We start from the raw sequence: 22,308 nt of genomic DNA, 5'->3' as shown, positions 1-22,308 counted from the left end.
AGCAAAGGAAGCAGAATTAGGCACATAATTGCCCATTGTCTTTCTTTTTTTTCATTTATTAAATAAAGCTATTCAAAATCTAATATGCAGAGCTTCTGTTTTTACATGACAGAGTGATTAAAGATTTTGGTGTAGTGTATCTTTTTTTTTCCCCTATTATCATTTGTATTTTTCATTCACTGGAAATGTATAGGGATTTAGGTGATTTAGCTGATTGTCTTTGTGGGAGAGTCAGTATTGTGGTTAAGTGCACAGACTGAGCTAGCTGGCTGAGTTGAATCCCAGCACTACAGCTCAGCTCACCACTTCTTGGCTTGGTGACCTTGGCTGCTGGCTTAACACTTTCTAAGTTCTTCCTCTTTAAAACTGGGGTTAATAATAGTGCCTGTCTCAAAAAGTTGCTATGAGGATCAAAAGAGTTAATATATGAAATAAAGTATTTAGGACAGGGCCTGGCACATAGTAAGCAAGATCTAAGTGTTAGCCATTGTATTTACTATTGGCTACAGTATTCAGACAATATATTCCTTGCAGGCAATCCTTATAATATGTGTTATTAGGGAATACTCTAGTTAATGATATATATGCATAAGTTAAAAAAACCTGTCCAATATGGTAGCCACTAGCTAGTTGTGACCATTTAAACAAATTAAAATTAATAAAATTAAAAATTCAGTTCCTCTGTTGCACTAGCTACATCTCAAGCACACAATAGCCACATGTGGCTATTTATGAAATTGGATGGTGCGATACAGAACATTTCTGTCATTGCAAAATGTGCTGTTAGAGCTGGTAGATAGTGAAACCTCCCTCCCATTCCCACAACCCCTCCACCCAGGGGCCATCCCTGTTACAGATTTCTTGCACAACTTTTCATGGCTCAGACACAACTTTTTTACACAAATATAATTTGCACTGTCCTGTGACTTTTTTGTATTTGTAAAATACATTAACTGTACTGATTTTTTACGGCTATATAATTGACATGGCATTTCTTAGTTGTAAGTGTACACTGTAATGCTTTAATATATTCATACTATATTGCAAAACGATTACCACAGTAAGTTTAGTATGTCAGCTCCCTACATTTAATCATAGATTTAGAGCATCTGATATTCAGCTTAGGAAGCAACTGTGACAACTTGGAAACACAATTCAAATATAAGGAATACACATTTTAATGTGTTCGGGAGCAGGTGTAAGAATGGTCTACTTCCATTCTCTTTCTTGTGACTGCTCTGAGTTAAGGGAGTTGAACTGATCATCTTCCATCAGCATGCCCTGTAATCCTGCAGCTCGCATCCGCTAACGACAGAGATCTCTTGCGCTGTGGGAAAACCTCGTGTAAATACTGGAGGATCACTGTAAAGACGTCTCCTAACGGGTCGGGAGAACCGCCCCCGGACATTTCTTGCTTGCTGAGAACCCGACCCGGAGGTCGGCTCGCGCGGCGCCCCCTCTAGCCGCAGGAGCTTGGATCTCGCCGTCCGCCCGCCCGCGGAGAGCGGCGCCCCCTGTCGTCCGGTCGAGGAGGCGGCGCCCGCTCCCCGGAGGCCGGGAACATGGCGGGGCAGCCCGCGGCCCCGGCCACACCGCCGCCCAACCGGGACGGAGCAGCGCCCAACGTGGTGGCGCGGATCTCGCAGTGGGCCGACGACCACCTGCGCCTCGTCCAGGTACTGCGGGCCGGGCGGTGGTGGGCGCGGGCCGCGCAGCGCCAGGCTGACGGAGACGCGTCCTGGGGGAGGCCCGGGCAGCGGCGGAGGGCCGCCGGGTCGGGGCAGCGTGTGCGGGGCGGCGGGTGCGCGAGGCCTGGCGGGGCTGCGCGGCCTGGCGGGGCTGCCTCGGCCCCATCACTGCCTTGACTGTGCTGAGCCCTGGGATGCTTCCGAGGGGAAGCTGCAGCCCAGCGCCGGGCGCCCGCGGGGCCATTGGAGCGGTTGGGGAGGGGCGGGCAGTTTGAAAAAGGAGGGGCATCGCAGGCGACCAGGGGAGAGAAGATTGTGACCAAGCCTTGGTGGTGATTTCTTTCTTTGTAACAAAGAATCAAAGGAGCTGCCTGCTTCGTGGATGGTGTAGAAATTGCTGAAATGGAGGAGTTGGGATAAATGATTTGTTGGGGAAATCTACAGAGCTTTTTGCAAGGTGAAATTGAAGATGCCTATTAGACTTCTGATGGAGATATGTGAACTTGAAGGTGGTCATTCGACTTCCCAACGTAGCTTAGGTGTTCTAGGCAACTGGATGCAGGAGACGTGTCTTGAAGGGAGATCAGAACGGGAATCTGGGAGTGGGCTGCATAGTACCTTAAGTATTTAAAGTGTAAATAAACCTTATAGTATTTAAGTATTATTATAGAAAACTTATAGTATTCAAAGCTTGGATGACGTTTTCGAGCGAGTCAGAAAAGCTCCTGAAAAAGCTCTAGGACTGAGACCTGAGGGCCTCTCTAACATTTAGAATTTGGAGAGTGAAAAGGACATCAGCAAAGACTCGGAGGGAACAGACAGAGGGGAAGAGGAATATCAGGAAAACCAAGTGTGCTAGAAGCCAAGTGAAGAGAATGTTTTCAGATGGAAGAATTCTGCTGGGAAGTTGAGTAGGCTCATTAGGTTTGCAAATACTTTGCAACCGAAGTGCCAGGACCATGTCTATTTTCATTCACCAGGACTGCAGCTCAGTGCTGAGACTGCAGCTCACTCACCTTCTGCTCAGTCCTGAGAACAGTGCCTGCCACTTAGTGCTACATAAATATGTTTAACATTAATAAATTGTATACATATATGTGTGTGTATGTGTGCACAGAAACACGGATATTAACTGACAAGGCCTTGGTTCTTCTAATTAAGCAGGAAGAGATGCATTGGTTAATTTCAAATAAAAAAATAACCTCATCAGGATTGGGAGAGGAAACAGTATTTAAATTAGTGCATGGATGTTTTATTCCAAATAACCCAATAACAGAAGGTACTGTTGTATATATTTTCATCTCTTACATGCTTAGTTGTATTTATTGAAGGAAAACACGTTAGATTACCACTGTTGGTGAGGGAGTTGCAGGATCCTTATTAATTAAACTCCTTTAGATCAATTTCAGTTTAAATGAAACACTTTAAAAACATTGCTATGATTTCCCTGACTGTTTGCCGCATCTGTTTCCCAAGTGCTGTGTTTTATGGTATCGGTAATAAAGTTTTCTACTAAATACTTTAATTCCACCTGCAGACTTAGGGTTATGGAGTTCCTATGGGCCTTGCACAAAAAGTATTAATATTAGACTGATTCATTCAAGGGACTCATGGTTAAAGCAATACAATCAATAGAAAACCGTACAGTATTATATATATAATTACTGTGTGTACCAGATTGTCTGGGAGAAAAAGGGGAAGATTAATGAGCTGGTGGGCGGTTGGTTTTTTGGAAGAAGTGGGCCTTTAGTTGAAGGATATGCCTTATTTGAGAAGTTAGGTATAAGGGGTGACTTTTTTTCCTGCCTTCTATTTAGTACTTTCAGTATTGTGAATAATAATTAGAATTAATCATAAAATCTCTTTCTAAAGAACATCAGCACTGTAATGGCCATAGCTGGAGTAATGTTACTTCTAAGAAGTGTTCGACTGGTAAGTTAAAAAATTAAGACATTATGATAAGCACAAGACGGTTAATTTCTCTCACTTCAGGTGATTTTTATCTCAACATGGGTGTCATTTTGTTGTTCATATTAGAAGCTTTTAAATAACATTTTAGAACAGTGAACATACTTTAAGATGTTGGTTTAAAAGTAACACATCCACAGGGTTTTATGGAAAGAATTGCACAACCTGTCTTTCCATAATGACTTTTCTTCATGCTTGAAATAAATAATCACTAAATTTGCATTTCAGAGGTTGAAGAATATCTCAAAAATGTTTTCTGTAGTGGTTTTAGGTTTAAATTGAAATTGAATTATGTCCCTTTGAACTAAATAATTTATGCTTATTTAGTGTGTTGTTTTGCCCTTTCAAAAGTATTTTAATAACAGACATTTTGGAAATTTATTTGATAATTCAGGATTTACAAGTACCTTTTAATATACCTGATTGTTGTCATAGGATGTCATTTCAGTGTCATGTTATGAACTGGAATAGATGTATTGCTTCTGTATATATTTATTTCCTATACTTATCTCTATATTTTGTATTATCATTGACTACACCTTGTTACCATACTACATTTTTTCCAACTGTTGCATTTACACCCAGACTCCAATTTTAGAACTCTTGTCTTTTTTTCCTTCTTTTTTTTTTAATGCCATGAACTCACTTTTTTAAAGCTGAAATGTAATTGTCCTACAGCGCTGCCTAGGCTTAAGGTGTCCAGTATAATGATTTGACTTATACACCTCAGGAAATGATTACCACAGTAAGTTCAATGAACATCCATCATCTCATATAGATACAAAACTAAATAAATAGAAAACAATTTTCTTCCTTGTGATGAGAACTCTTAGGATTTACTTTCATGTATAACATACAGTATTGTTGATTATATTATTCACGTTGTACATTGCTGCTACTGCTGCTAAGTCGCTTCAGTCGTGTCCGACTCTGTGCGACCCCATAGACGGCAGCCCACCAGGCTCCGCCATCCCTGGGATTCTCTAGGCAAGAATACTGGAGTGGGTTGCCATTTCCTTCTCCAATAATTGTTAATTATATTACTCATGTTGTACATTACACCCCTAGTATTTATCTTATAACTGGAAGTTTGTACCTTCCAAGTTCTCCCTCCTTCCATCTCCTACCTCTCATAACTGCAAATCTGATCTGTTTTTTTATGAGTTTGTTTTTGAAGTAAAATTGACCTATAACACTGTGTTACTTCTTGTTACACAACATAGTGATTTGATGTTTGTATACATTTCAAAATGATCACACGTCTGTCACTCTACAGAGATCCTGCATAATTACTGACTGTATTCCCCATGCTGTACGCTTCCTACCTGTGACTCACTTATTTTATAACTAGTCCCATAAAGACTTTGTCATGTACTTGCTAAGAGCAGGAATACTTTCCTTCATAATCACATTAATATTTTTACATCTAATAAATTTAACATTTTTGTAGTAATTTCTGAAACCCAGTTAACATTCATATTTATCTCCTGAACATATCCTTTGTAGCTGTTTTTTCTCCCAGTCTGAGTTTCATTCAGGGATCGTGCACTGTATTTAGTTGTCATGTCTTGTTGGTCTCCTTCAATCTAGACTTTTACGCCCACTTTCATTTTCGTCTCTCATGACACTGTGATTTTGAAGAGGCCGCGTTAGTCTTAGAGAATCTCCCACAGCCTGGATTTGTGTTTCCTCCTTAGATTTAGTGTGAACAAGAAGGTGATGGAGTATGCTGCTTCCTGTTACGCTGCGTCAGGAGACTGACAGTGTCTGTCTGTCCTAGAACATTATCACATCTAACATAATTAATAACCTCTTAGCATCATCTAATATCCAGACAATATTAAGAATTCTTTGATTGTCTCAATGGTGTCTTTTTTTTAAAAAAAAATAGGTGATCTGTTTATAGCAGGGTTCGAGTGGTCCATATATTATATTTGTTTGTTATATCTGTCTCATTTATTTTATAAGTCTATACCCCCACTCCCTTTTTTCCCCCGTAAGCCATTTATTTTTTAGAATAACCAAGTCATTTATCCCATTATTAATGTTCCACATTCTGTATTTGTCTGCTATAATGTTTTTCTTATTTGGAAAAAAAATTTTTTTAATGTTTAGACCAACTTTACTGTCTTAGGAAGTTGGTTACTAATTTATCCTTCTGCCTGTTATGAGGCTGTCACCCAGCCATGCTTATGAATTAAGCTTGTTTCTATAGTACTGTTAATATGAAAGACACAGGTATAAAATGTTGAGTAACTCCAAGGTGTTAGGTATTTAAATGAATTCCTAATGTTGGCCTTTTTGGAGGGGCGTTTTTCTCCTATGAAATTGAAAAATATGGGAAAAAAACTTGTTGATTAGTAGTCTTAACTTAAATTGCCTCAATTTTGGCTAGGTTCTCCCAGCAGTTACTGCTGTTGCTGTTTAGTTGCTAAATTGTGTCCAACTGTTGGCGACCCCATGGACTATAGCCTGCAAGGCTCCTGTGTCTGTGGCATTTCCCAGGCAAGAATATTGGAGTGGGTTGCTATTTCTTTCTCCATCTCCCAGAGTAACTGTATGAATAAATAGTACATTTATAGAATGAGACAGTAATTTAACCAGTAAGATAGTAAGTTTAACCAAATTTTGTAGTGCCAGACTCAGCTGTATACTCACTGCTTCTTGATAAATTGTGTCACATTTTAAGGATGTAAGCTTTTTTAAAAGTGAGGAATCTGTTTAATGTTCTCTATATAGTAGTCTCAAATAGTAATCATCTCAATGATTAAAGGTTTCTAAATCATGTGCTTATAAACACTTCTGTTAAGTCTTTTTAAAATATTAATGTAAAATTAAGAACCAAATTAAAAATGTTCAGTGGTTATTATATCTTCTTTGAAATGTTTAGAGAATATAACATGCTTAATTTTAAAATGAAAATAGTAATAAAATCTTATACTTTTCTCCTTGTAAATCAACAGACATCAAAATTCACATGTTCTTCAGATATTCCAGTAGAATTTATAAGAAAGAATGTTAAACTACGAGGACGACTACGCCGAATAACTGAGAATGGTTTAGAGATTGAACATATTCCCATTACTTTACCTGTTATATCTTCATGGAGAAGTAAGTAAGGCACAAAAATAATAGCACTAAATAACTCAAGTTCCTTTATTAGAAGTTATTTTTAAAAAGCACAAAAAGTCATTTTAATTTTTAATAACTTTCCATTGTCTATGAGAGAATGTCTAAACTCTTGACTTACACAAGCAAAGTATTTATTTATTTATTTATTTTAATGGGAGGCTAATTACTTTAAAATATTGTAGTGGTTTTTGCCATATATTCACATGAATCAGCCATGGGTGTACATGTGTTCCCCATCCTGAACCTCCCTCCCCATCCCATCCCTCAGGGTCATCCCAGTGCACCAGCCCTGAGCACTCTGTCTCATGTATTGGACCTGGACTGGTGATCTGTTCATATGATAATATATTTGTTTCAATGCTATTATCTCAAATCATCCCACCCTTGCTTATTCCCACAGATTCTAAAAGTCTGTTCTGTACATCTGTGTCTCTTTTACTGTCTCACATATAGGGTCATTGTTACCATCTTTCTAAATTCAATACAGTATTCAATACAGTATTGAATTGGTATATTGGTGTTTTTCTTTCTGACTTACTTCGCTCTGTATAATAGGCTCCAGTTTCATCCACCTTGTCAGAACTGATTCAAATGCATTCTTTTTAATAGCTGAGTAATATTCCATGAAATTAAAAGATGCTTGCTCCTTGGAAGGAAAGTTATAACCAACCTTGAGAGCATATTAAAGAGTAGAGACATTACTTTGCCAACAAAGGTGCATCTAGTCAAGGCTACGGTTTTTCCAGTAGTCATTATGGATGTGAGAGCTGGACTATAAAGAAAGCTGAGCGCCGAAGAATTGATGCTTTTGAACTGTGGTGTTGGAGAAGACTCTTGAGAGTCCCTTGGACTGCAAGGAGATCCAACCAGTCCATTCTGAAGGAGGTCAGCCCTGGGTGTTCATTGGAGGGACTGATGTTGAAGCTGAAACTCCAATACTTTGACCACCTGATGTGGAGAGCTGACTTATTTGAAAAGACCCTGATGTTGGGAAAGATTGAGGGCAGGAGGAGAAGGGATCGACAGAGGATGAGATGGCTGGATGGCATCACTGACACAATGGACGTGGGTTTGGGTGGATTCCGGGAGTTGGTGATGGACAGGGAGGCCTGGTGTGCTGCGATTCATGGGGTCTCAAAGAGTCAGACACGACTGAGCAACTGAACTGAACTGAATATTCCATTGTGTATATGTACCACAGCTTTCTTATCCATTCGTCTGCCGGTGGACATCTAGGTTGCTTCCATGTCCTGGCTATTGTAAACAGTGCTGCAATGAACATTGGGGTACAAGTGTTTCTTTCAATTCTGGTTTCCTCGGTGTGTATGCCCAGCAGTGGGATTGCTGGGTTGTATGACAGTTCTATTTCCAGTGTTTTAAGGAATCTCCACACTGTTCTCCATAGTGGCTGTACTAATTTTCATTCCTACCAACAGTGTAAGAGGGTTCCTTTTTCTCCACACCCTCCCCAGCATTTATTGTTTGTAGACTTTTTGATAGCAGCCATCCTGACAGGTGTGAGATGGTACCTCATTGTGGTTTTGATTTGCATTTCTCTGATAATGAGTGATGTTGAGCATCTTTTCATGTCTTTGTTAGCCATCTGTATGTCTTCTTTGGAGAAATGTCTGTTTAGTTCTTTGGCCCATTTTTTGATAAAGTCAGTTATTTTTCTGGAATTGAGCTGCAGGAGTTGCTAGAATTTTGCTAAGGATTTTTGCATCTATGTTCATCAGTGATATTGGCCTGTAGTTTTCTTTTTTGTGTGGATTTTTGACGTTAATTCTTTGTTAGTTGCTTCATTTTGTTATTATTTTCTCCCATTCTGAAGGCTGTCTTTTTACCTTGCTTATGGTTTCCTTCGTTGTGCAAAAGCTTTTAAATTTAATTAAGTCCCATTTGTTTATTTTTGCTTTTATTTCCATTACTCTGGGAGGTGGGAGCATCCTGCTGTGATTTATGTCGGAGAGTGTTTTGCCTATGTTCTCCTCTAGGAGTTTTATAGTTTCTGGTCTTACATTTAGGTCTTTAATCCATTTTGAGTTTATTTTTGTGTATGGTGTTAGAAAGTGTTCTAGGTTCATTCTTTTACCAGTGGTTGACCAGTTTTCCCAGCACCACTTCTTAAAGAGATTGTCTTTTCTCCATTGTATATTCTTGCCTTCTTTGTCAAAGATAAGGTGTCCATAGGTTTGTGGATTTATCTCTGGGCTTTCTATTTTGTTCCATTGATCTATGTTTCTGTCTTTGTGCCGGTGCCATACTGTCTTGATGTCTGTAGCTTTGTAGTATAGCCTGAAGTCAACCAGGTTGATTCCTCCAGTTCCATTCTTCTTTCTCAAGATTGCTTTGGCTATTCCAGGTTTTTTTTTTTGTATTTCCATACAAATTGTGAAATTATTTGTTCTAGTTCTCTGAAAAACACTTTTGGTAGCTTGATAGGGATTGCACTGAATCTATAGATTGCTTTTGGTAGTATACTAATTTTCACTATATTGATTCTTCTCATCCATGAACATGGTATATTTCTCCATCTATATGTGTCATCTTTGGTTTCTTTCAGCAGTGTTTTATATTTTTCTAAATATAGGTCTTTTGTGTCTTTAGGTAGATTTATTCCTAAGTATTTTATTCTTTTCATTGCAATGGTGAATGGAATTGTTTCCTTAATTTCTCATTCTGTTTTCTCATTGTTACTGTATAGGAATGCAAGGGATTTCTGTGTGTTAATTTTATATCCTGCAACTTTACTATATTCATTGAATAGCTCTAGTAATTTTCTGGTGGAGTCTTTAGGGTTTTCTATGTAGAGGATCATGTCACCTGAAAACAGTGAGAGTTTTACTTCTTCTTTTCCAATCTGGATTCCTTTTATTTCTTTTTCTTCTCTGATTGCTGTGGCTAAAACTTCCAAAACTATGTTGAATAGTAGTGGTGAGAGTGGGCATCCTTGTCTTGTTCTTGACTTTAGGGGAAATGCTTTCAGTTTGTCGCCATTGAGGATAATGTTTGCTGTAGGTTTATTATATATGGCTTTTATTATGTTGAGGTATGTTCCTTCTATGCCTGCTTTCTGGAGGGTTTTTATCATAAATGGATGTTGAATTTTGTCAAAGGCTTTCTCTACATCTATTGAGATAGTCATATGGTTTTTATCTTTCAATTTGTTAATGTGGTGTATCACATTGATTTGTGAGTATTGAAGAATCCTTGCATCCCTGGGATAAAGCCCACTTGGTTATGATGTATGAACTTTTTAATATGTTGTTGGATTCTCTTTGCTAGAATTTTGCTAAGGATTTTTGCATCTATGTTCATCAGTGATATTGGCCTGTAGTTTTCTTTTTTTTGTGGCTTCTTTGTCTGGTTTTGGTATTAGGGTGATGGTGGCCTTATAGAATGAGTTTGGAAGTTTACCTTCCTCTGCAATTTTCTGCAAGAGTTTGAGTAGGATAGGTGTTAGCTCTTCTCTAAATTTTTGGTAGAATTCAGCTGTGAAGCCATCTGGTCCTGGGCTTTTGTTTGTTGGAAGATTTCTGATTACAGTTTGGATTTCTGTGCCTGTGTTGGGTCTGTTAAGATTTTCTATTTCTTCCTGGTTCAGTTTTGGAAAGTTATACTTTTCTAAGAATTTGTCCATTTCTTCCAAGTTGTCCATTTTATTGGCATATAGTTGCTGATAGTAGTCTCTTATGATCCTTTGTATTTCTGTGTTGTCTGTTGTGATTTCTCCATTTTCATTTCTAAGTTTGTAGATTTGATTATTCTCCATTTATTTATTTATTTTTAATTTAAATTTATTTAGTCTGGCTAATGGTTTATCTATCTTATTCATCTTCGCGAAGAACCAGCTTTTAGCTTTGTTGATTTTGGCTATGGTCTCCTTTGTTTATTTTGCATTTATTTCTCTCCTAATTTTTATGATTTCTTTCCTTTCCCTAACCCTGGAGTGCTTCATTTCTTCTTTTTCTAGTTGCTTTAGGTGTAGAGTTAGGTTATTTATTTGATTTTTCTCCTATTTCTTGAGGTAGGCTTGTATTGCTGTGAACCTTCACCTTAGCACTGCTTTTACTAAATCCCATAGGTTTTGGATTGTTGTGTTTTCATTTGCATTCATTTCTATGCATATTTTGATTTGTTTTTTTATTTCTTCTGTGATTTGTTGGTTATTCAGAAGTGTGTTATTTAGCCTCCATATGTTTGTGTTTTTAATAGTTTTTTTCCTGTTCAGTTCAGTCACTCAGTCGTGTCCGACTCTTAGCGACCCCATGAATTGCAGCACACCAGGCTTCCCTGCCCATCACCAACTCCTGTATTTCAACCAAACTCACGTCCATTGGGTTGGTCATGCCATCCAGCCATTTCATCCTCTGTCATCCCCTTCTTCTACTGCCCCCAATCCCTCCCAGCATCAAAGTCTTTTCCAATGAGTCAACTCTTCACATGAGGTGGCCAAAGTACTGGAGTTTCAGCTTTAGCATCAATCCTTCCAAAGAACACCCAGGACTGATCTCCTTTAGAATGGACTGACTGTATCTCCTTGCAGTCCAAGGGACTCTCAAGAGTCTTCTCCAACACCACAGTTCAAAAGCATCAATTCTTCGGCACTCAGCTTTCTTCACAGTCCAACTCTCACATCCATACATGACCACTGGAAAAACCATAGCCTTGAGTAGATGGACTTTTGCGTGATCAGAAAAGATTTTTGAGATGATTTCAATTTTTTTGAATTTACCAAGGCTAGATTTATGGCCCAGGATGTGATCTATCCTGGAGAATGTTCCGTGTGCACTTGAGAAGAAGGTGAAATTCATTGTTTTAGGGTGAATTGTACTGTAGATATCAATTAGGTCTAACTGGTCCATTATATCATTTAAAGTTTGTGTTTCCTTGCTAATTTACTGTTTAGTTGATCTATCCGTAGGTGTGAGTGGGGTATTAAAGTCTCCCACTATTATTGTGTTGCTGTTAATTTCCCCTTTCATACTTGTTAGCATTTGCCTTACATTCTGTGGTGCTCCTATGTTGGGTGATATGTTTTTATAATTGTTATATCTTCTTCTTGGATTGATCCTTTGATCATTATGTAGTGTCCTTCTTTGTCTCTTTTCACATGCTTTATTTCAAAGTCTATTTTATCTGATATGAGTATTGCTATTCCTGCTTTCTTTTGGTTTCCATTTGCATGAAGTATCTTTTTCCAGCCCTTCACTTTCAGTCTGTATGTGTCCTTTGTTTTGAGGTGGGTCTCTTGTAGACAATATATATAAAAGGCCTTGTTTTTGTATCCATTCAGCCAGTCTTTGTCTTTTGGTTGGGGCATTCAACCCATTACACTTAAGGTAATTATTGATAAGTATGATCCCGTTGTCATTTACTTTGTTGTTTGGGGTTTGAGATTATAAACCTTTTCTCTGTTTCTTGTCTAGAGAAGATCCTTTAGCATTTATTGAAGAGCTGGTTTGGTGGTGCTGAATTCTCTGAGCTTTTGTTTGTCTGTAAAGCTTTTGATTTCTCCTTCATATTTGAATGAGATCCTTGCTGGGTACAGTAATCTGGGTTGAGTATGGAGGCTTTTGGATGAGCTGTTGTCGATTAATGTTCCCTGGAGTCAGGAGTTTTCTGGTGTTCTCAAGTTTTGGATTTAAACCTCCTGCCTCTGGCTTTCAGTCTTATTCTTACAATAGCCTCAAGACTTCTCCATCCATACAGCACTGATGATAAAACATCTAGGTTAATGCTGAAAAGATTCTCCACAACAAAAAAATGAAAAATTGTCCTAAGGGCTATGAAGAAAAGGATCAGGGTGTAGGATGAGCATTACTGGAGCTTGTATGAAGAGGGAATCCACATATATGGTGGTCAGAGAAGGCCTCATTAGAGGCCTGGAGAATGGGAAGGAGCTGGCTAGGAAGAATATGCGTGGGGATGAGCCCGGCTCTTTTGGTAAGGCACATGAAGGCTCATGTGGCTGGAGCAGAGGGAAGAAGGGGACAAGAGACACCAAAGAGGTTGGAGAATTGGGCAGAGTCCAGAGCTTGCTGCTGCAATTCCCTTTTCTCCCTGCTTCTCAGCAAAGACCACAGCCACACAGACCTTCCTGCTGCTTCCATGTGTTCTCATGCCCTGGGCATAGATCTTTTCCAAGTGCCTGAGCGTCTGTGGATTCTTTTTGTTTTTCTCTTTTTCTTTACTATGTGGCATGTGTCATCTTAGTTCCTCAACCAGGGATTGAACCTATAACCCCTCCACTGCAAGCATGGAGTCTTAACCACTGGACCACCAGGGAAGTCCCAATCTGTGGATTCTTTAGGATCTGGCTCAAATGTCAGCTCTTTTGTGAAGCTCTCCTTAACTGCCAAGCAGATCTGGCCTCTTTCTTTCCTACGCCCCAAGCAATTTATACATGCTGCAATTACAGTACTAAAACACATTTTCCTGTAATTATGTATCTAGGTTTATATCCATCTATTGAACTATGAGCCCCTAGTGGGCAGGGAACTTTTTTTTTTTTTTTTAAATTTATTTATTTTAGGGAACTTTTCTTATCCAATTATTCACAGTCCCTAGAAAAATAATTTTTAGCCAACAGAGACTTGGCAAAATTGTCAAATGATTTAATTGAGTCATATTTAAAGATCTCCTTAATATTATTTTAATGTTTCAAAGAAAGTTCTTATTTCTTTATCCTGAGATGAATGAATATCACTCTTCAATTGACGTATGGCTATAAAGGAATAAGATTGATTTTTTTTCCCCTCAAGCACACCTGACATGATTGATTTTATTTCTTAACAAATCAAGCAGGACTTACACAATTTGAATGACTGTTGTTCCCTAAAGAAAGATTACTTGGGATGTTTATTTGTCGGCCATTTCAGTTCTAAGCATGGTTTATACTTCTCAGTTGTTGTAATAATGCAATAGTAATTTAAATCTCTCCTGTCAGAAATAGTGATGATTTTTTAGTGCTTAGACAGCAAGGCCATCACTTGTGATTGTCCAGGTGGTACATTGCACAGCTCCAGGGTTGGTATTCACTGGGTATCTGTCCTGAAAGGTGTACAATGCCACAGCACTCTAATTGCTATATATACATATTATTATTAGTGTATTATTAGTATATACATCAAATAATAATGTTTATCAATTTGGTACAATCAAAATTTTAAAGCTAAAAGGAAACTTACTTCCCCTACCTATTTTAATATTTTCTATAGAAGTTAAAGGCCATGTATGCAGCCATCTCCCTAACAGTTGATGGAACTAAAGATAGAAAATAGATTCTTTGCTACCCAGTCCACAACTTTGTGTATAGAGTTGCAAAAATTAAAGAAACAGACACACCGACAGATGCTAACCAGTACAAATGTAATGATAGTGTTAATACTTTTTGTAACTGACATAAATTGTTCATCTAAAAAAATATTTATTTATTTGGCTACGTCAAGTCTTAGTTGCAGCATGTGGACTCTAGTTGAGGCATGCAGGCTTAGTTTGTCCCATTTGGTCATGTGGGATCTTAGTTCCCTGACCAGGGATCGAACCCATGTCCCCTGCATTGCAAGGCAGGTTCTTACCAGACAAGTCCCCAAATTGTGTGTGTTAAAGAGATGAAATTGCATTTACATTGGTTAAACCTGTTTACCTATAAAACAGTTACAGAATCTAGAAGTTGCTTTCCAAGCACTATTTTGAATGACATAATAAGATGTTAGAGCATAATCTTGTTCATTTAAGAATAGCTATTAATTGAAAGCTCCTTATGTTCCTTTTACTGTTTTTACTACCTGGTCTATAGGATAGAGATGGATTTCTGATTTTATTATAAGGAGGGCTAAGATTCAGGCCCCCCAAATTGAGGCCATTCTAACCAAATGGTTCGGCTCAGATAACTACATCAGAGTAGAGTCTGTGTGGTGTAGTCAAACGTGTTTGGTGTAGAGACCTTGTGTTCTGTTTCCAGTTCAGCCAATGGTTTCCACCACTATCAAACAAGAGAATCATAACATTTCCAAGACTCCTTCCTCATGACTATTCTGTGATATCCTTGCCTTCCATGATCTTATCTTTGAGGTATATAATGAGGCAAACACACACAGAGCTGAAAATTTTTATGAAGTGAAACTCTTAGAACACTTCATTTCTTCAGTAGATCGTTACTGAACACTTGCTCCTTTGCTGTAGTTTCAGTATGCAGTGGCAAACAATGGATGTGAGCCTACAGTAGTCAGGAAACCTGCAGTCTAGTGGTATTATTTCAAAGCTTCTCCTATTCCTAAAGGTAAAAAAATAATCTTTTTGATATATGTGATATACCTATCTCATGAAATTGTCCACTGTCATGAATCTAATTATAATATTTATTTATTCAGTCATTTATTATTTCTGTTGTGAGGTTGTGGAATCTGAGTTCCCAGACCAGAGGCTGAACCCAGGCTTCCATAATGAAAGTACAGAATCCTAGCCACTAAACCCCCAGGGAACTTCCTGATTTTTAATATTCTATAAATCTTGGGGATGAATCAGTTGTTTGGGGATCAAGTACTATCTTTCTAAAAACCTTAGGAATATTACGTTGTGAAGTTTCCTACCCATCTGATAGAACATAAATGTAACAAAGTCCTTAGTGGTGGTTTACGTCAGTATTCACTTTATGTCTGCAGTTTTCTCCAGGTGCTGATGGTCTTTCCCTTACTTGACATGCTCACTTCCTGTGCCTGTGCCTCTCTCTGTTCATTCTGCAAAACCCAAGCCGTACACTTTTCATGGAGTGCTGTTGGGCTCCTCCACTGGAGCCCGTTTTGCTGTACCCTTATAATCCTTGGCATTGTGTCATCCTTATCCAGTATGAATTAGGCTTTTTAAAAGTATATATGTAAAAGATTTACTGAAGAGCTGGAAAGACAGGGATTCACACAAAGCTAAAATTAGAAATTATAAATATTAAAAGTAACCTCCTTTTTCAAGAAAACATCAACTGTTTGGGCAAAAATATTTGATGGATATAACTTACCTTATTCAGTAGATTAGCTTCTGGAAAATTTATGTTTACATTGGTATTGACCATATCATATTTTAAATGCTTAATGGGGACTTTGCTAATTTTAAAGGAATCCCATGACCTTTGTTGAAGTGAAGAATTAGGACATTAATACTCAAGGTTGATAGTGTTGATTAGTTTCATGATTTTGGCCCTAAAGATTTGGTCTTAAAAACTAGAGGATATTTTATTGAAAGACAGTTGGTGTTGATGGTAGCATTAAAGGACTGAAGAGAGGCCTCAGAATCTTTAGACTTTAGGTACCAGTGATTTGATATCATCTAAGAATGGGTAAACAGTGGAAACAGTGTCAGACTTTATTTTTGGGGGGCTCTAAAATCACTGCAGATGGTGACTGCAGCCATGAAATTAAAAGACGCTTACTCCTTGGAAGAAAAGTTATGACCAACCTAGATAGCATATTGAAAAGCAGAGACATTACTTTGACAACAAAGAGTCCGTCTAGTCAAGGCTGTGGTTTTTCCAGTGGTCATGTATGGATGTGAGAGTTGGACTGTGAAGAAAGCTGAGTGCTGAAGAATTGATGCTTTTGAACTGTGGTGTTGGAGAAGACTCTTGAGAGTCCCTTGGACTGCAGGGAGATCCAACCAGTCCATTCTAAAGGAGATCAGCCCTGGGATTTCTTTGGAGGGAATGATGCTGAAGCTGAAACTTCAGTACCTTGGCCACCTCATATGAAGAGTTTACTCATTGGAAAAGACTCTGATTCTGGGAGGGATAGAGGGCAGGAGGAGAAGGGGACGGCAGAGGATGAGATGGCTGGATGGCATCACTGACTTGATGGACGTGAGTTTGAGTGAACTCCGGGAGCTGGTGATGGACAGGGAGGCCTGGTGTGCTGCGATTCATGGGGTCGCAAAGAGTCGGACACGACTGAGTGACTGAACTGAACTGAATCTTTATTATGTGTGTTCTCCCTTAATCTAATTTGTGAATATACTGTATCACAGAGTTTTCTAAGGACATAATCCTCCTACTTATACCTTTTGAAACTTCTCTAACTGAAACTCTTGGACAAGTTTCAGGAAACCCAAGCCTTAAAGAAAATGGTTTTCTATCATCAAATAATATCATGAGAAACTTCTAGGATATCTTTCTGAACTCAAGTGATACTTTTTCCCTAGCAATTAAATGGGCAAACTTTATACTTTCAACTATCAATACTTCTATAAGAGTTTAATATATGTTAAATGTATAATTTCTTTTTAAAAAAAGCATTAATTTTTTTTTTTTTTGCCAGCCATTTTCCCTTTTTGGAAAGTTGTAAACTTTTTCTAAAATAAGATCTTATTTTTAAAGTTTAATTGGTAAAAATTTTATCCAGAGTTTGCACAAACAAACTTTCTTAATGCTATGTTGTTGTTCAGTCATGTCTGACTCTGTGACCCTAATGGACTGTAGTACGCCAGGCTCCTCTCAGTTCAGTTCAGTTCAGTTGCTCAGTCATGTCTGGCTCTTCGCGACCCCTGAAGTCCAGGCTTCAGTCTGTCAGGCTCCTCTGTCCTCCACTAGCTCCCAGAATTTGCTCAAATTCATGTTCATTGAGTCAGTGCTGCTATCTAACCATCTCATCCTCTGCTGACCCATTCTGTTGCCCTCAATCTTTCCCAACATCAGGGTCTTTTCCACTGAGTCGGCTTTTCTTATCAGGTGGCCAAAGTATTGGAGCTTCAGCTTCAGCATCAGTCCTTCCAATGAATATTCAGGGTTGATTTCCTTTAGGATTGACTGGTTTGATCTCCTTGCTATCCAAGAGACTCTTCTCCAGTGCTACAATTTGAAAGCACTCAGCACTTCAGCACTCAGCTGTCTTTATGGTCCAACTCTCACATACATACATGACTACTAGAAAAACCATAGCTTTGACTACATAGACCTTATTACTTGGAATATAAATTGATAAAATCCTATCTGGAAGTCAGTTTTATAAACTGTATAAAAATAATGTTGATATTAATATTTATTGAGTTGGGAAAACAGCCTCAGTAAATTAAGTGAAAAAGCAGTTTATACGGTTTTATTGATAGTAGGAGCCTATATTACCCACTTGTGTGCTTGCCTGGAGAACCCAGGGATAGGGGAGTCTGGTCGGCTTCTGTCTATGGGGTCGCACAGAGTCAGACACAACTGAAGTGACTTAGCAGCAGCAGGAGCCTAGATTATTGAACGACATGACTTGTAGCATTATGTGTATGTGTACATAGAAATAAATCTGGACTTTTTTTTAAAAAAGGTAAATTGGTTAAACCCCACATCCTATTCTGGATCTTACTGAAGTGAGTTTTTAAAATTATTCCATCTATTACCTACTTGTATTGTTTTAAAAGACAAGTTGACTATAGAAATAAATGGGTCTACATCTAGAGAGTCTGGGTATTTATAAGTAACATATCCAGTTATGTTTTGGAGCACAAATGACTTTGGAATTTGCTTTGCAATTGTGGTATTAAAGGTAAATTCTTTTCTACCTAACCTTTTTAGAAGAGCCATGCGGTGTTTTGCTGATTAAGTTGGCTGGAGTAGAACTTACTGAAACTGGGAAGGGGTGGTTACAAAAGGAGCTAAAACCTTCCCAAGTACTATGGTTCCAACTTCTTGGAAAGGAGAATTCAGCACTCTTTTGCTACCTTTTAGTGAATAAGGTAAGTAGTGTAAAGAAATAACTAGCAATATTTTATTCTTATTATTTATGCATAAGTGAAAAGTGAAACTGTTAGTCATTCAGTCGTGTCTCTTTGTGACCCCATGGACTGTAGCCCAATATATAAACACATCATTAATTAGAACCTTGATTATATAATGAAACTGGTTTTCTTTTGTCTTGTGTAACTACTACTGCTAGTGATTATGTTTAAGGAACCATGTTTCATATATAAATTTTTCCATAACATTTATTATAGAAAATGTTTATATGTTTATTACAGAAAAATAGAAAATTAAGAAAAAGTAAAAAACTTCAAATTATTAATGACTGGCTATTGCTTATTTAAGGGGTATCATATATTTATTTATGGACAAGTGTATTATATCACACTTGTTATAAACCACTTGTTGAGTGTGGTGTCAACTGGTAATTGCAAAGAGCAAGAATGTTTTCTGAAGGTAAATATTGCTCATTCTAGTCCAATACCTTGTAGAAAAGTATGACTTAACATGTAAGTATTTGAGCTCTAAAAGCATTGAGCATATTTAATATTACTGGACATATTTAAATGGAACCTATTTAAGTACTATTTACTTTAAAAAAAAATACTATTTATGATCAGTAGTTAGTCATTGCTTCCGAATTTCCTTACTTTTGTGATTGACCATAGCCATTCTGTAACTGGGAATGCCACAGAGCCTCACTGCTGTTGCTCTGTTGCTGTCTTGAGTTCTTCGATGTGCCTTCCTCCAAACTTCTTTTGGTGGATGATTACTGAAAAAAGGACATGGAAAAATGAAACGTAAACATGAAAGAATTAAGAATTGTTTTTTTTTATTAACATTATTATGACAGCATTAAGGGTAGTTTTTCTTTTAAAGTTCTTTATTATACTACAAGTGAGAATAATCTGAAGAAAAATAATAATCTCACATTAAAGTGATTAGAATGGTAACCATTTTAATTATTAAAAGCTCTCTGAATTAATAGAACACCTAATGAAATCCATTAATTTTTGCATGTCCAGGTCATATTCAGTTCTTTCAAAATAAGAATTATCCAACCTTGATTGGTTGAAGCATCTGTATTTAACTAAGTTGATAATACAAAATTATATAAAAGATCCCAAAGGCCTTATTCAAATATTAACTTCTCTTTTAAATTGAGGAGTATGTATTATTTATCCTTGAACCCCGCTATGGAATCATTTTATTCCCATATAAAGGTGAGACTCTGAGTAACCAAGTGGAAGAGCTGGTATTGAAGTCCAGCTCCTTGGGGCTCCTGAGCCCGAACTTTACCTTTTCTGTCTTTACCTTATACCAGACTATACTTTATGCATATTTCAGTATTTACTTCTCCTGTTGAACTTTTCTGTAGTGTGGGGTTGAATTTTAATTATTCTCATTTTGGTTCAGCTCATTAAATTTAAAAGATTGAGACAAATACGATATACCCTTTAAAACTGTATTTATTAGCTGCTTATCATCATGTACCAAAAGTTACTGCATTTAAAGGAACAAAAGTTTCCTTTATTCTTTTAGATAATCTTAGAAAATGTTTCCTACTTTAAACCTTTAGTTTTCACATTAAAAAATTTTAACTGTGAATTACTTGTCTAATGAAGCTATAAAATTACTAACACCTGTTAAAATTAATCTTGTTAAATTAAAATCCCAGAGGGACTGTGGAAATAGCTAAGCAGAATCTCTTTTACAGTGTAAATTAGTAAAGGGAAAAAAGTTCCCATTTATATGGTTTCACTAGGCAGTGAGGTATAACTAAAATTTCTTGAAGTTTGAAGATTCAAGGGCCAGGGCTATTTTTATGTTCATTATTTTATGGGCCATCTTTTAAAAACATTCTTACATGCCAGGCCTTGCTAAACACTGAAATTCTGAACATAATTTAACAGTTCTGTGATGCTTCAGTCCATTTTGCATTTGTCTACTTTTTAGTTTTGTTAATTTCTTTTGCTGTGGCCTCCTGTCATTTTCCCTAACTGGTGTGTGCTCCATTCTCTATTCAAACATCAACCAAAAAATCAAAAATCTCTTTTCATACTTTATTGCTTCTACAGACTTTTGAGTTAGGTGACCAGTGAGCCTGTGGAGAGCTATGTGTTTGTTATAAAAGAGTCAGTTGTCTTTGAGCAAAGGTCTCATCTAGTAATGAAATTCTTGGATTTAACATTAGCTGTTTTAAGCTCTTAAGGACCCCTTTGCATATATATGTATATGTATGTGTGTGTGTGTAAATATATATATATATATACCTACATATATATGTATGTTTGATCCCTACCAGGGATCAAACCTATGCCCCCTGCAGTGGAAGTACGGATTCTTAACCTTTGTACCACCATGGAAGTCCCATCATTTATATTTTTGACTTTTCTCTGGAGGACTCAAATTGCAGATTGACTGATTTTGAAGTAAATAAGGTATTATGGGTATATTAGTAATTTTATTAAATAATTGGTTTGTGTTATTTTTTATTCAAGGGTAGATTTTTTAGTGTGAGTCTGAATGAAGAAATCCTGAGAAGAGGTCTTGGCAAAACTGTTCTTGTTAAGGGGTTAAGTCATGATTCTAAAATCTATTGGAGAATTCACAGAAATTTACTTAAAGCTGAATTAACAGCCTTAAAAAAAGGAGAAGGAATATGGAAGGAAGACTCTGAAAAAGAAAGTTATTTGGAAAAACTGAAAGGCTCCTGGAGAGAAATATGGAAAAAAGACAGTTATTTTAAAAAAAATGGATCAGATTTCAACTTGAAAAAAGAAAGTTATTATGACAGATTTAAAAGGTCTTATGAAACATGGAAAGAGAAAATGAAGAACTACTCCTTAATACTGAAGTTCAGAGAACTTATGAGTCGCATACACTTTCATAGAAAAGAATGAAATATTCCAAGAGGTCTGGAGGTGACCAACTCCAAAAAGAATAAAACGTGTAATTATAATGGATATTTTTCATTGAGTTGAAATGGGAAATTTCCCCAGAAGATCAAAGTTGCATTCTAATGGTATTTAAATATTTAAGAGATGATTCTTTGTACATGTAATATCAGAGTAATGTAAGTAAATTGTGGTTAATATAGTATGGTTTTAAGAAGAATGAAATACTCCATAAAAGTTACAGGTTGGGCTTCCCTGCTGGCTCAGTGATAAAGAATCCACCTATCAACGCAGAAGACAACTAAGCCTGTCCAGCACAACTACTGAGCCTGTACTCTAAAGCCCAGGAGCTGCAACTACTGAATCCCTGCGCCCTAGAGCCTGTGCTCCACAACAGGAGAAGCTACCACAATGAGAATCCCACGAACTACAAATAGAGAAAAGCCTGAGCAGCAATGATGACCCAATGGAGTCCAAAAAAAAAATTTTTGTCAGGTTGAAGAAGGTATACATATAATGATAGTATATGAAGAGAAAGTGTAACTATTGGCTGTTGTATTATTTTAGTCATTTGGGGCAGCCATATTTAGCTTTTGTTGAAAGACATATTTGTTTATTTTGCCAGTTTTATCAACTTTGATTACTTATAATAAAGGAACTCTTTAGGCAGCATGTCTGAGGCTGCTCTTTCTTCTCCACTGCTCTCTAATTGCTTGTGAATTTGGGGCAGAGCCACAAGAGAAGCTCACTTAGACCATTTCTAGTAATAAAGAGTGGCTTATTTCCACCTGTTGTTAGATGAGGGGGCCAATCCTGAGAACAAAAGCACAAATGTGCTGAGGATGGCGGCACAGAGACGGGAAGGAACAAGGATGCCTTCTGACATTGTTGAGACCCCGAGGACTTGAATTCT

At 37.4% G+C, this 22,308-nt stretch overlaps 1 protein-coding gene across 2 annotated transcripts; it reads left to right on the top strand.

Moving 5' to 3' along the window:
* Positions 1–1,505: 1,505 nt before the first annotated feature.
* CUNH3orf33 (chromosome unknown C3orf33 homolog) lies at positions 1,506–22,067 on the top strand. Of its 2 annotated transcripts, none has more exons than XM_040247355.1 (5): positions 1,506–1,676; positions 3,561–3,620; positions 6,620–6,767; positions 18,334–18,494; positions 21,000–22,067. In XM_040247355.1, the coding sequence occupies exons 1-5, from the start codon at positions 1,563–1,565 to the stop codon at positions 21,399–21,401; spliced, it is 885 nt and encodes a 294-aa protein (XP_040103289.1). In that variant the 5' UTR covers positions 1,506–1,562; the 3' UTR covers positions 21,402–22,067. The 2 variants fall into 2 exon arrangements, with proteins under 2 accessions (XP_040103289.1, XP_040103296.1); XM_040247362.1 differs by lacking the exon at positions 1,506–1,676 and adding an exon at positions 1,953–2,145.
* Positions 22,068–22,308: the final 241 nt, after the last annotated feature.

Source organism: Oryx dammah, unplaced genomic scaffold (genome assembly GCF_014754425.2).
Source record: "Oryx dammah isolate SB20612 unplaced genomic scaffold, SCBI_Odam_1.1 HiC_scaffold_2, whole genome shotgun sequence".
In the NCBI taxonomy this organism is placed as follows: domain Eukaryota; kingdom Metazoa; phylum Chordata; class Mammalia; order Artiodactyla; family Bovidae; genus Oryx; species Oryx dammah.
The sequence above is the reverse complement of the archived record's forward strand: the minus strand, read 5'-3'. Positions and strand labels throughout refer to the sequence as shown.

What these genes read in the sequence shown, in the direction of transcription:
- CUNH3orf33 (XM_040247355.1), top strand. Translation starts at nt 1,563, where the DNA reads ATGGCGGGGCAGCCCGCGGCCCCGGCCACACCGCCGCCCAACCGGGAC. An exon ending in ACCACCTGCGCCTCGTCCAG is followed by an intron (nt 1,677 to 3,560) that starts GTACTGCGGGCC and finishes CTCTTTCTAAAG; the next exon opens with AACATCAGCACTGTAATGGC. An exon ending in TTCTAAGAAGTGTTCGACTG is followed by an intron (nt 3,621 to 6,619) that starts GTAAGTTAAAAA and finishes GTAAATCAACAG; the next exon opens with ACATCAAAATTCACATGTTC.